This window comes from Ziziphus jujuba, chromosome 6 (genome assembly GCF_031755915.1).
Source record: "Ziziphus jujuba cultivar Dongzao chromosome 6, ASM3175591v1".
NCBI classification, from domain to species: Eukaryota; Viridiplantae; Streptophyta; class Magnoliopsida; order Rosales; family Rhamnaceae; genus Ziziphus; species Ziziphus jujuba.
Window position 1 is genome coordinate 11660439 of NC_083384.1, and position 14017 is coordinate 11674455.

General features: G+C 32.6%; 2 protein-coding genes across 3 annotated transcripts; one reads left to right on the top strand and one right to left on the bottom strand.

Moving 5' to 3' along the window:
* Positions 1-765: 765 nt before the first annotated feature.
* Positions 766-4221, bottom strand: LOC125418976 (7-deoxyloganetic acid glucosyltransferase). 2 transcript variants are annotated; one of them, XR_009639296.1, is made up of 3 exons: positions 3667-4221; positions 1802-2766; positions 766-873 (listed from the first exon to the last, which is right to left on the bottom strand). XR_009639296.1 is itself a non-coding variant. In XM_048463701.2 (2 exons), the coding sequence occupies exons 1-2, from the start codon at positions 3905-3907 to the stop codon at positions 2432-2434; spliced, it is 576 nt and encodes a 191-aa protein (XP_048319658.2). In that variant the 5' UTR covers positions 3908-4221; the 3' UTR covers positions 1664-2431. The 2 variants fall into 2 exon arrangements, 1 of the variants encoding a protein (XP_048319658.2); XM_048463701.2 differs by lacking the exon at positions 766-873 and having other exon boundaries at positions 1664-2766.
* Positions 4222-11493: 7272 nt separating this feature from the next.
* On the top strand, positions 11494-13364 carry LOC107430820 (7-deoxyloganetic acid glucosyltransferase). The gene is made up of 2 exons (XM_060818546.1): positions 11494-11995; positions 12319-13364. The coding sequence occupies exons 1-2, from the start codon at positions 11506-11508 to the stop codon at positions 13266-13268; spliced, it is 1440 nt and encodes a 479-aa protein (XP_060674529.1). The 5' UTR covers positions 11494-11505; the 3' UTR covers positions 13269-13364.
* The last annotated feature ends 653 nt before the right edge of the window (positions 13365-14017 follow it).

A 14017-nucleotide genomic window follows, 5' to 3' on the forward strand; every position in this document is an offset into this window, starting at 1 on the left:
AAGGTTGCTCTTTTAAACAAGGCTTGATTATTTGAAACAAATGGTTGAGAACAAAAAGAGGGATTTGATTCTCAAACAGAGTTAAACCATGCCTGATTAATGAAGGAATTGAACCTGATGAAGCTGCATTGTTAGTGAAAAGTGGGTCCCAATCATCATCTTGATCATCATCATCATCATCACCAAATCTCAGAAAAAGCTGTCATAGGAAAACAACCATCAACCAGCATTATCTTAGCAAGTTCATGAGGCTTCAAATTATCAACCCGTCCTGCATAGCTTGCATGAACTGGCAAATCTATTCGCAAGGTTGCTTGGCTGCACTTGTCCAAGCATTTTTCTGGATCAGATGCTCGTTGAAGAAGACAGAGCATGTAACTCCATTTGTGAGCTTGCATGGACAATAGGGCCATCTTTAAGACGGTGAATTGGTCCAATTAAGACAAGTCAAGGATTATAGGAATCGTTATTAGAGTTTTTGAGTTTGTTTGGAACACTGTAAATGCTTGCTATGGATGATTCGTTTCTTATAAGACCCAGAGTTACTTTCACTGACTTCATCCATACTCTTTTTTGTCCTTCAACTTCATTTGAAGTGATCCTTTCCAGCTTTCCCTTTTGTTTCAATTTCATGGCTTCCTCTCCTCTGCCAAGTCCTGCTCTTAGAAACTTTTAAAAGATTTTTAATCATAAAATAGAGTTTGGAATATTAAAGTGCATGGGAAAAAGAAGCAAAATGTCATTGGTTAAATGAAAGATATTAGCCCTTAGAATATTATTCCTGAGAATTGGTCCCTGAATTCCCCTAGCTAGTTTTCAATACCAGGATGATCAATCCGCGTCGGCATTACTTCTATTTGGAGCTTCCATTATCTATAAAAAGTTTACTAAACTGTGTCATTCTCAAAAGAAGAATATAAAAGTGATTACCCGTTCACACCAGGAAAAAAAGAAAAGAAAAAAAAAGTGTGTTTCCTACTAGATTACATAATTCAAAACTTGTCTCCATTCAATTAATCATGTGTGATATAAATTTAATGATTTATTATTATTAAGTTTCTAAAAAGTTTAAAGCTTAACAAGCCGTAAGGTTAGGTCCAAAGTCTTACGAGCTTAGGCATGGTTATACGTATTTTTGTGTTTTTATTATTATTCTAGTTAGTCTAAGACCATCAACGAACATCTGATGGGCCTGCTAACTAGCTGCGGCAATTTATATCACCAGACAACACGACTCGAATTCAGAGACGATCTTTTGTTGCAACCATTTTTTTTTTTTTTCCCGCTATAGGATCAGCGATATAGTGATATTAAACCATTAAATAAAGTTATAATTAAGATTTAATCCAAAATTTAAAATTCTAAATGGGATCTAGCAGCCACATACTCGTTTTTTATTGATTAAAGTCGGGGAAAGAATTTTTGTACATAAATATATATATATATATATATATATATATATATTCAAAGAATCAAAATCCTGGAACTAGCTTTTAGCATCGCCCCTGTTTCAATCTTGTAACTAGCTGTAAAAGTGTATTTCAGCAAAACTCTGATTTTTGAGTTTCGCATTCTTATCGCGAGTTCCTTCTCCCGTGACAGATTAATATAGCTCTTTGAGCTATTTGCCCCCTTTTACACCAAAAAGAAATAAATAAATTAATAAAAGAAAAATCGAAAGCTTGGATGCAACAGTTTAGTCCCATCATCAATAATAATAATAAAGTTCGACAATTTTATTCAATTTCAAACTCACAGCACCACATATTATTCCAAGAAAATATAAGAAAGCTAAATTTACCATCAGAAATTGAGCATTCTACCATGCAAGAAAAACCTAGGCTGTGGCTTTGATCTTCCTGATGTCTTCAACTAGCTTATCCAAGTTTTGGCTTGAAGATCCACCTTTGCTAATGCTATCTTCAGCCAACTTTGCAACTTTATCCATTGATATTTGGAAATCCTCCTTTTTAGTTTCCATGACTGACTTTATTGCTTTTTCCACGGTTGACCTATCCCAAGCTTCCAACTCAACTCCAATTTCCCAAACTTTGGTAACACATTGGGTATTAATATAATGGTCACCCATGCATGGCCAACAAATCATTGGAATTTTGGCTACAATACTCTCTAAAACAGAACCCCATCCACTATGTGTCAAAAATGCACCCAAAGCATGGTGGGGCAGGACCTGTTCCTGTGGAGCCCACTCAACTACGTAACCTCTTTCTTTTGGGCCTGGTAAAAGGTCTTCCGGGATTCCTTCATTCCCCTCCTCACCTATTACAGCCCCTGGTCTTATAACCCACAAAAATGGTTGACCACTGTTGACCAACCCATGCCAAAATTCAATTAGCTGGGAAAGAGAAGTTTGTGTTATGCTACCAAAACTCACATAGAGAACAGATTTTGGGGGCTGTGAATCCAGCCATTACAAGCATTTCTCCTCTACGCTGTAGAGAGAACCGTGAGATGCTATCGTCCGAGCTCGATCTCCGAGTTTAGAATTTATGTAAGCATGTAGAGGTCCAACTGTGTAAAGATTGTTACAAGCGCTAGAGACATGGTAGATGCATGAATCTTCCAGTTCATCAAAAGTGTTGAGAATAAGACCTGAAGTTTTTGTCATGGCAATGGTCTCAACGACAAAGAAGTTTATAATAGGGTGGTGTGGATCTGGTAAAATGCAAAATTCCGGTAAGTCTTTGCGCCGGAAAATGCCTTCCAGTCCAGGAACTCCATTGATACTGTGATACAAGTTGCCATCTGGAAAGAGAGTCCTTCTGTCAGAACTTTCATTTCTGAAGAATAATTTTATGTATGTAAATTTACAAGGACATAACATTTTTGCCTTCATAGCTCAATGGTATAACATTTCTGTCTCTCCAGAGCTTAATAGCACTAATTAATGTTTTCCAAGGATATAATTGGAATCCCAAGTTCCAAAACATAGATGTGAGATAGATATAGGCTAACCCTAATCATCAATCAATGGTTTATTATTATTATTAGTATTATTATTTATATATATAAACATATAATTTATATTGAGAGCGGAAATATTTGAATTTGCATCGTTATCCGATAAAACAATATTTTTCACTCTTTTCTTTCTTTTTTTTTTTTTTTGGTTGCTTAAAAACAATATTTTTAACTCGTGGGCAAGCTGTACCGCAAAAACAACTAAGGCGGTTTGACATAAACTTATTGAAATAAATTACTTAGTTATTGATTGCGTTAACGTCACTCATCAATCAATGTGGTTATTCATTGTATTAAATCAATTAGCTTTTTACATAAACTTATTTAAATTGATTGAAACTAATCAATCTCTGATAGACATCTCCTACCTTATGTTGACAACAAATTACTGCGAAAAAAAAAAAAAAAACTCTCAGACTCCAAAAAAACTCAACACGGCAGATGCATATATTTCCCCCCCCACCCAAAAAAAAAAAAAAAAAGGGCAGATGTATACACTCTTACTCATTTGTCGTAAGGATGTAACTACATCGGACCGAAGCTTCTCTCCTCGTGCTCTCCTAGTAACTTAATTACTTACTTTTACTCAACTTTTTTCATAGATAGTAGTTTTTTTTTTTTTTCTTAATTTTTAGAATTCAAAAAATTCCAAAAAATGTAGTATAAGCTAGATCTGAGTCATACCTGAAAAAGGAAGTTGACCTTCTTCAATGAGCTTTGGGATATTAAGGTATCCCCACAAGAAACGAGCACTGTGAACACAGAATGAAAATATAGGAATACCCAACTCCTCTGCAACTCCAACAGCAAAAGGCAAAACTCCATCTGCAATAATACAAGTAACCGGTGGTGAAGAACCAGTCAAGGATTTTCTTCCAAGGGAAAGAAGGAGCTCTTTGAAATGTGGTGTGGTTTCTCTCTTCATCCCCTCAAAAGTATTCAGTCAAAAGGGCTCGTGGATGGTCTTCAGGAAGTCCATCGGAAATTCATTCAAAGTGAATATTTGGGAAATATGTAATGATGGTTTCGACGTTTGTAAATCGTTTATGGCTTTGTGTGGTGTTGACGAAAGAGACATAGAGACCAGCTTCACTAAGAAGTTGTGTAAGGCATAACAAGGGTTTGACATGGCCTTGAAGTGGTAAAGGAACCATAACCACATGAGGTTGTTGCTTCTTCTCCATCTTTGCAAAAACTAATCTTCAATAGAGATCTCAACCTCAAAGCTTTTCCCCCAAATATATATATATATATATATATTATTTTACTCCCAACTGTAAGACTTATAAAAACTTTAGCACGCACCACTTTTTATAAACCACATTTAGTATTTTACCATACATTTATTTTGGCACCCTGGGCTTGCGACAATGCCGACAAAGGCAAAACTGTTTCCTTTTTTATTGTTTAAAATTATCTTTTTCTTTTTTTGTTTTATATACTGTCAATGTTGAATTATTAAAGGTCACCGTACTTGTATCAGAAAAAAAAAAAGAAAAAAGAAAGATCACCACACTATTACCCCAAAAAATGAAAACTAGAGATCACCGAAAGTGATTGGTGCATATTTAAATATATATATATATATATATATATATACATTTAAAAGGTCAATCTCTGAATTACTTGAATTTTGGCATGGTCTTGTGAATAGTGAACACCCATCCTTGTGGGCCATACGACCAGGCGTTGTATTGGTTGGTGAAGGAGAGAACGCAGTGATCCCTGAAGAACTTGAAATGGGTGCAAAAGAAAATGGTTACGTAGTGGATTGGGCCCCACAAGAAAAGGTTTAGGCTCACAGTTCTATTGGTGGGTTTTTGACACATCGTGGCTGGAACTCCATCTCAGAGAGTGTAATGGCCAGAGTTCCTTTGATATGTTATCCTGACAGGAATGACCAGAATATTAATTCTCAACTTTTGAGCAAAGTGTTGAGGGTTGGGATTGAGTTGGAGGCGTGCGATAGGTCGACCATTGAAACTACCGTGAGGACATTGATGGGAAGTCAAAGGGAGGAGTTTCAAAAGTCGGTGGATAAAATTGCAAGATGTGCTCGGGATGGTATTGGACTTGGTCGATCCTCAAGTCGAAACTTTGAAATCCTACTCAAAGATATCGAAGAAATTAAACAAAAAAAGTGTGGAGGGAAAAATCTACCACACTTCTTACTGACTAAAGTAGGGGGTGCCTGCTTAATAATGGAAATTTAACATGCTTTAGCCATCACTTATCCTCTTACTTTTTTATTTTTTAAACTAAAAAAAAAAAAATTGAAAAATTTAATAAAATAAAGAATGAAATTTTTCATTCAATAATATTTTTTATTTTTTTATTTTTTAATGAATAATGTAACATCCCGTCCCAAAATACAACGGAAATTTTCCAACTTTGACCGAGATTGATCGTTGATCATTGATTTTGACTGTTGACCGAAGCGGTCAAAAGTTAACTTTTTGACTCGGATGGAATTCTAGATTGATTGAGGTACCGTTACGAAGTACACATTGGCACGAGTCCGTAGACTAGTAGCACATAAAAAACGGAGCTACGGTTTGAAAGTTATGAGTAAGACAAATTGAGGTTCAAACTGTCGAAAATGGTGCCGAAGCTGACTTTTTATTCATGCAAAATTGAGCTTTGACTCATGCATGGTTGTGAAGTACTAGTCGATACGAGTTCATAGACTAGTGGCACGCTTAAATTGGATATCTGGTTAAAAAGTTATAGACCTGCAAAATTTTAAAATACTGTATTATTTTAATATTATTTTTTTAAACGTATAACAATGTACCACGTGTGACTTAATAAATGTGACCATGTGTCACCATGATGAGATGCCACCTGTCAACCATGTTTAATACCATATTATTTTTATTATTGTTATTTTATATAATAATATTATTTTTAATATTATTTAATTATTTTTTATTTATTTTCTTTTTATTTCTTTTTCTTTTATTTTTTCTTTTTTTTCTTTTCCCCACGTGAGAAAACACCCAGGCCCCCCACCCGAAGCCTTCTTCTTCTTCCTTCTTCTTCTTCCTTTCCTTTCCTTCTTCCTCTCGGGCTTTCGCCGTTTCTTCGTTTCCGGCCACCAGAAGGCCATATACGCTGGCCACCGGTGAAGCCTAGTTCCCGACGACCCCGACCTCCAAGTTCCCCAGCCAGATGCCGCCGGACGGGCCCAGATCGGGCGGTGAAGTCGGCGGGGCGGGTTAAGTTTTTCCGGCGATTTTCGCCGTTTTTGGCCAACCCAACTCGACCCATACTTCTATCCCACCATTTTCGACCCCTCTGAGTCCATTTCCATAATTAGATTGCCCAAAACCCCCACCATTTGAGAGATCTCTCAAGATGAAATTCAGCCAGTACTTCTCGGGCAAATTCCGGCCACCACCGACGGAATTGGGGTCAATGGAGATCGGTAATACGATCCCCGTTCCATAAGCTTCGTTTCAGTATATTACTCGTCAATTTTAGTTAACGTTTGTGTTTAATCCCCGGGTACCGGGTATTATTTACCCGAATAAAATGTTAATTTATTTGACTGTGTGTGAATTGTTGTTCTAGGAGCACGTGTGTGTCGTGAAATTGATCCCATGGAGGATCTTAGGTTAATTGCGTGTTCAAGGTGAGTGACCCACCTTTAAAACTATTTTGGGCAATTAATTATATTTATGTTGTGTTAATTTGATATCTAGCATTTGCTCATGCGATGGAATTTAAATATAATTGGGAAAAAGTATTATTTTATATATATATATATACCCATTGATGCTAAACGGAATTTTGGGTTATTAAGAAATTTTCGATAATTATTTTATTGTAATTTAATTGTATTTATTACGCATGAGCAAGGTATTTTCATTAATTAACTGTATCTGGATTTTAATATTATTTTTGGGCATAATTGGTTTAAATATTTTAAAAAAAATATTTGTTTAAATTGGTGGGTTCGAATTTCATAATTATGCCCGTGGAATATTATTTGATGGACTTTGCGATACGACAAAAATTATTTGTATATTGTTATCGATGGTTTTGTACCGGAAATATTAAAGGAAAATGTGGGTTGGTGAATTTGAAAAATGGTATAATTCCCACGGTGATTTTTAGAAAATCGGTACGGTAATAAAAAAATTTAATAATTGGTTTTAGATGCACTCATACAGTATTGGTATTCTGGCTGTATATGTGGATTAGCGCGCAAGTTATTATGTCTCCCGTGAGTTGCCATTGGACCGAGAGTAGGCAAGTCTTATATATTGCGTATCAGCTGCCCCCCTCCGTGGCAGGGATGACGGTTTCAGCAGCGGCACTGTCGGGACGTCGAAGCGCCGTATGCAAGTTTCTCTCTATAACCTTCCCGCTAGTCAGTGTTCGGAACGCTGGGTATCGGAGGGCATCACTAGTATATGGTGTAGTGCGTCAAGTATAAATTTTCAGATAGCAATTTCAGACCCTAAAGTATTCTAAAATTATTTATTATATTTTATTTCATTTTATTTATATTTGGGTTATTTAATTGTTATTTATTAAATTAATTGATTCCTTGATTTTCGGGGAATACGAATAACGGGTTTTACGAAAATGTTTTAAAAGAGAAACATTTCCAACGGAGTGAATAGTGAGGATTTTAAGAGAAATTATTACTTTCAAATGTTTATGATTTATTTATTATTTAATTGTTGGTATTAATTAAATTACTTTATTTGTTATATTATTAATATTAAAAGTGTACAATAGATAGGGTCACTCACTGAGATGATTGGCATATCATATTTTTAAATTCCGTTCCCCTAGGTCCAGTTTGGGAGATGTTGATCATCCGGGACGAGCCCGACGTCTCAGTTCATTGCCAAAAGTCCAAGAAGCATTTCTTTCTTTTTTCCTTTTCATCTTGTATTACTTCTTTATCTGTCATCGTATTAATTCCACATTTATTTGTATAATGCTCTGTATACTGTATTGGACATGTAGTTATTATTTATGCACTAATTTACTGTTATTCATTTGGAGTGCTATAAATTGTGGAATCAAATTGTAGTATTTTGGGAGAAATAAAGGGATGAATATAGAAGTGCGTTTTCAGTGCAGAAAATTTGTGGTAAGTCCAACCCTTAGGGGAGGTTCTACCGAATTTTCTATTGGAGGGTCCGGTAGAATTTCTTTGGGATCAAAGCTTGTCTAGGATTCCAATGAGAAATTTTGGACAGGTCCTGACAATAATTACCCTTTATTACTACAACAAGTGATTAGAAAACTTTACTATTTATTTAAAAAAATATATTCTTTATTTTAGATGATCTTTGAAGATGTTCTTAGTGGAATCGATTTATAATTGGTGCGGATATTATTAGTTGGTGTTGTTTAAATTTAATAACATATTGAAAAATCAAACTCATAATATCTACTAATTATCATCACGTCAGCTATTGGACCTACTGTCTACCAGTTATTAGACAATTCTTGCTTTCTCGTTTCATTCAAACAGATACTTTTGTGTATTTATTTTGCATTACCCTTGTACCGTAATTATTATGTAATGTAGTTATAATTGTTTTCGTTAATTGCTTTTATTTCTCCATTCTCTCTTCTACTAATTATATAGATTAATTACATTTTGATAATTTTTATTTTTAAAGTTTTGTATTTGAAACCATTAATTTTTTAACGTCATTGATTTTATAGTTTATTGCAATTTAGAATTTATTTAAATTTTTTTATTATAGGGTTATAGTTTTTCATGTTATTCATATTAAACTATATTAATTTTTAAATAAAAAATATATATAAGATAAAAAAATTAAAAATATTTTTAAAATTTTACATTTTAATATTTTTTATTATTAAAAAAAAAGTATAGATTACTTGATTAATATCATACTGTCAGATTTTAAACTAAAAAATATCAAAAATATATATTTTTATAACTACTTTTAAATTCGATACAGCTTATGCCAAATAATTGAGGTGATTGTGTAAAAGGCAGTTAATCAAAAATGACAAAAATCCACTTTACAACCAAGACCCTTATTTGTTAAATTGAAAAATTAAGTATTTAAATTATAAAAGGATATAAAATATAATTAATGCGAATTATATTCATTATTTTATTGATGTAAACTCAAACTTTAATTGATGATGGATCAAAGTCCTTTATAAACAGCTCAATGATATTTATAGGCTTTGCTTAATAGTCTAACCACTATATATATAGAAAAATATTCTGTTGGATGATGTGGGATAAAATCATGCAAGCATTTAGTGTCAAACACATGTATGATATTTTGACATTTAAAAGCAAATTTTGCTAATTCATGGGCAACATGCATTAATCCTTGCAGCATATATAACTTCATTGCATAGCTTTGAAGAGAATCAGTTTTTGATTCACATGTTATGAAGAGAAAAAGATATGGAAGCAAATAACAGACCCTGCACGGTAGCTGGCAAATTAATACTTCATTCCTCATGGCGAAGAAATTAACCTACGCTTGGACATTGCACTAACTGCCTCGTCAATAGCTCCATAGATGATTGACCATTATGATACTGGACGAGCACTTTTATGCCCCTTGTTTAATGTCAGAGTTGGTCGTACTCATATGTGATCTCTTATTATTATTTTTGCTAAAAGTGTGATATGCTATTATGATAGGAATTGTAACAATAATTAAAGGCTTAATTTATGTTTCAATCAGATTGTACAATGGATTATTGAATTTAAAATGTTTTACTTAAAATTTTCAATTTATTTTATATTAGTTTAATTTTAAAATTGACTAATAAAAAATTTAAATATAGAAAAAATTAACTAGTTTTTCTACAAATTAATTAGATAATTTTTTTATTTATTTGTAAATTGAGAAAGTTAGTTAATTTTTTAAAATTTTTAGATTTAGGATCAGTTAAATTGGATATCAAATTAATGTGAAAAAAAATGTAAATTGAAGATTGATGTGGAATGTTAGTCCAATTTACAATTTGATTAAAATATAAGACATTAAAATGCAAAATTAAATTCTCTATAAAAAGTAATAAATTCCGCATATTATCTTTTTAATAACAACACCCACCCGGCCGAGACACTCCATGTTCATACCCTCGATAGCAGCCCAATCTATGTTAATCTTGAGAAATCGGTCAGGAAGATTTCTTTCAATATTGTAGCGAATTACTTCCACCTTTAGTTAGCTCTTTTTTTCTTTTTTCTGTTTTTGTTTTTGTTTTTTTTTTTTTTTTTTTTTTTTTTTTTTTTTTTTTGTTAGCTTGCTAAAGTGGCGGTCAGGAAATCTACATGGAAATGGAAATCTCGCTTCCCATGGACTATTATTTTCTTTGAAATCCAAATTGCTCAAAATAAATAAATTATTTGGTTCGCTTTACCAGTAAGTCATTGTTCGGATCATGAGAAGAAATCACTAAAGCTTCAACGAGATCACTTATAATTATTTTTATATTGATTTTCAATTTGAATTTATTATTTAGATTTTTTTGTTTTAATCGGATCTTGCCTTTTAGATTAATTAATTTGCCTATAATACGTTAAATTTCATTAATATACTTTGTCTTTATTTACATGGCCCATGTGTTCCCTTGTATTGTTTACATACACAGATACGGCTACAAATAAGGTCACATTCACACCACCTATTAAATATTTCAGCATCTTCTCTATATTTGTTCCAGTTTGACCATTTGTATTTCTTGATCTACATTTATTCAGAAGCAACCAAATAAAAACTTTGTAATAAACGTACGTATTTAATGCAAGCAACAGTATATTTAGACATACATAATTAAATATTATAAATGGAGATCAAAGCAAACCATCTTTCAATATAATATGTTTCTGTACATTATATTTGATCCAGTCTGTTGATTTATTGGATTTGTTTAATTAGCCTAGATCCATATAATAAAATATTTTCAAAAAAACTAAAGATCCGTATGATAAAAAATATTATTTTTCCAATATACAATTATCATTTATTAAACTATATGGTTCATTTTATGATGGACTACAAAGGATAAAATTGAAAATTATAAATAGCAATAATAATTTACATCATTTTATTTTATTTTCTAATACTGAAAGTTTAATATGCAAAGTAATTTTTTTAATAATAGCGAATTAAATTATTATATAGTATATAGATTCAACTAAATTTTAATTAAAAAAAAAGTGATTATCTTTCAAATTATATATATACATAATGACCACTATAGTAGGCTTGCACACAATTTATAATAGGTGTCACATATTTATATTTGACAATAAATTAACTACTATCCAAATATGAGTCGATCAACGCTTAAATTATATTAGCATATGAATTCATTATAGCAATATATATATATATATATATATATATTCAATTCATTTTTACATAATGGGCAAAGTTGTACACCATTAACGCCGATTAGTCCACTATAGAATTCCAGTATATATATATTCTCAAAGAAACTAGCCAAATACAATGCTTTGAAGTTTGATAGGAAAGGCGTAAGAAGGGAATGGAGCAACCTCATGTAATTGTCCATCCTTTACCAGTTCAAGGCCATATCAAACCCATGTTATGCCTTGCACAGCTTCTTAGTGAAGCTGGCCTTTACACAACATTTCTCATCACCCACCATGCTCAAAAGCGCATGGCAAACTTCCCTGCCCTCACTACCCAATTCCCAAATATCCATTTCGAATTCATCTCCGATGGCTTCCCGGACGATCACCCACGAGATGTGAATTCCGGTTTCTTCAGCGATATTAAAATTAAAACCAAGCCACATTTCAAACAATTCCTCCTCTCCCTTAAAAAGAAGAGTGAGAATGGCTTCTCCCCTCCGGTGACTTGTATCATAGCAGATGGATATGTGGTTTATTCATTTGAAGTAGCAGAGGAGTTGAGACTTCCTACTTTCACATTTGTTTCCCATGGTGCTTGTTTCTTACAAGCGTATCATAGTATTCCATTACTTATTCAACAATGTCACCTTCCTTTTCGAGGTAATTAAGTTGTATAATTAGTTGATAAATTTTGCATTATTCATCTCTCGTACATATATATATATATATATATATGGATTTGATACGGTAAAAAAAAACACATGGTAAGAGATTTATGAAAAGTAATTGTGAATATAATCAAATTACGCAAATTAAATGGCTATGAATAAACATTTTTAAAAGTTTCCCTTCATAAATCTTTCACTTATATATAGATAATTTTTGTACTGAGCACATTGGTTGGAAATAATTAGCCACATAGCCACACCCGGTACATGAAATTTATATATGGTTGTACATAATGATAAAACCTTTTCTTACAGACGATAACATAAACTACCAAATTCAATGTGTGCCTGGACTCGAAGGCCTTCTGAGGCGCAAAAATTTGCCTCCTGTATGTTTGTTGAATTTAGAAGCAGACAACCCTTCTTTTCAGGAGCATCTCAAAGATATTCTCGGAATGAAACGATCTTCCGGTGTTATAATCAACACCTTTAATGACCTTGAAGTTCAATGCCTCCCACATGTAGCAACCCACTTTCAGAAGTTTTACACAGTGGGACCTCTTCATGCATTCTTGAATTCTAAAATTGGAAATGACTCCCATTTGGTCGCATCTCATGCTTCTCTTTGGAAAGCAGAGAAAAAATGCATTGCTTGGCTAGATTCACAGCCATTGAGATCTGTACTCTATGTAAGTTTTGGGACTTTGGCTAGAAGATCGATTTCTCAATTGCTTGAATTTTGGCATGGATTGGTGGATAGTGGACACAGATTCTTGTGGGTAGTACGCCCAGACGTTATACTGGAAGAGGAAGGAGAAAATGTGATAATACCTGAACAACTTCAAGTGGGAGCTAAAGAAAATGGGTATATAGTTGACTGGGCTCCACAAGAACAGGTATTGGCCCACAATGCTGTTGGTGGGTTTTTAACCCATTGTGGTTGGAACTCCATTTTAGAGAGTATTATAGCTAGAATTCCAATGATATGTTGGCCACACACAAATGATCAGAATATCAATACGGATCTTGTTTGCAAAGTGCTGAAAATTGGGATTGAATTGGAGGCGTTTAATAGGTCATCCGTGAAGTCAACAGTTGAAACATTGATGGGAAGCAAAAGAAAAGCGTTGCAGAAGTCGGTGGATAAGTTTGCAAACTGTGCACAGGATGGCATTGGACATGGTGGATCTTCAAATCACAACCTAGAAATGTTGGTCACAGATATTAAGAAAATCAAAACAGAAGAGCTAAAGGTTCATCTTTAATATGTTTTATCTTACATGTTGAGAAGAATCTGTTTGTTGTTTATCAAAGAAGGAAGATTTTTAAGACAAGTTTAATAAAGCTCTTTATTATTATTATTATTATTATTATTATTATTTTTTGGTTTATTTGGTTCTACATTTTTTATTTTTTTTTTCTAATAAATATAATTTCACCCTTTTTTTTTTTCCTTATGTCATGCTTTTTAATTAAAGTATTTCAAAATATTATAAAAGACCGTGAGGTATTGGACCATTGGTGCGTTAGAACTCCCACAAAGAGTACATGAACGTACCAGAATAATATTTAAGTAGAAATTTTGTTATTTTCTTTTTTCAAAAAAAAAAGGAGAGAAGATTAATTCCCTCAAGAACTATGCAAGGATATTCGGAATAAAAGCCAACAAATGAACTTTTATGATCAAGTAATTTCATTTGAGTACCATAGTATAAAAAAGTTGCACTTTCAATTAAAATTTTAAATTAAAAATCTTAAGTTCCAATTTGCTACCTTTTGATTTAAGAGTGCTCGGCAAACGGTGATTAATGATTTGAAAGTATAAATGTAATTTGCTTTTTTCTTAAAAAAAAATAAAGGATTTAATTTGCTACAAGTTAAAATTAAAAAGTTTAAATTGTAAATTGTATTTTAATATTAGTTAACTTTAACAGACGTTAATTATTGTAAAAAAAAAATCAATTATATTAAAATAAAATAAATTAAAACTCAAAAATTTAAACAATAATTTTTA

Coding starts and splice junctions, on each gene's coding strand:
- LOC125418976 (XM_048463701.2), bottom strand. CDS start 3,907: ATGAAGAGAGAAACCACACCACATTTCAAAGAGCTCCTTCTTTCCCTT. Junction 2,767..3,666: donor AGGTCAACTTCCTTTTTCAG/GTATGACTCAGA, acceptor CTCTCTTTCCAG/ATGGCAACTTGTATCACAGT.
- LOC107430820 (XM_060818546.1), top strand. CDS start 11,506: ATGGAGCAACCTCATGTAATTGTCCATCCTTTACCAGTTCAAGGCCAT. Junction 11,996..12,318: donor ATGTCACCTTCCTTTTCGAG/GTAATTAAGTTG, acceptor CTTTTCTTACAG/ACGATAACATAAACTACCAA.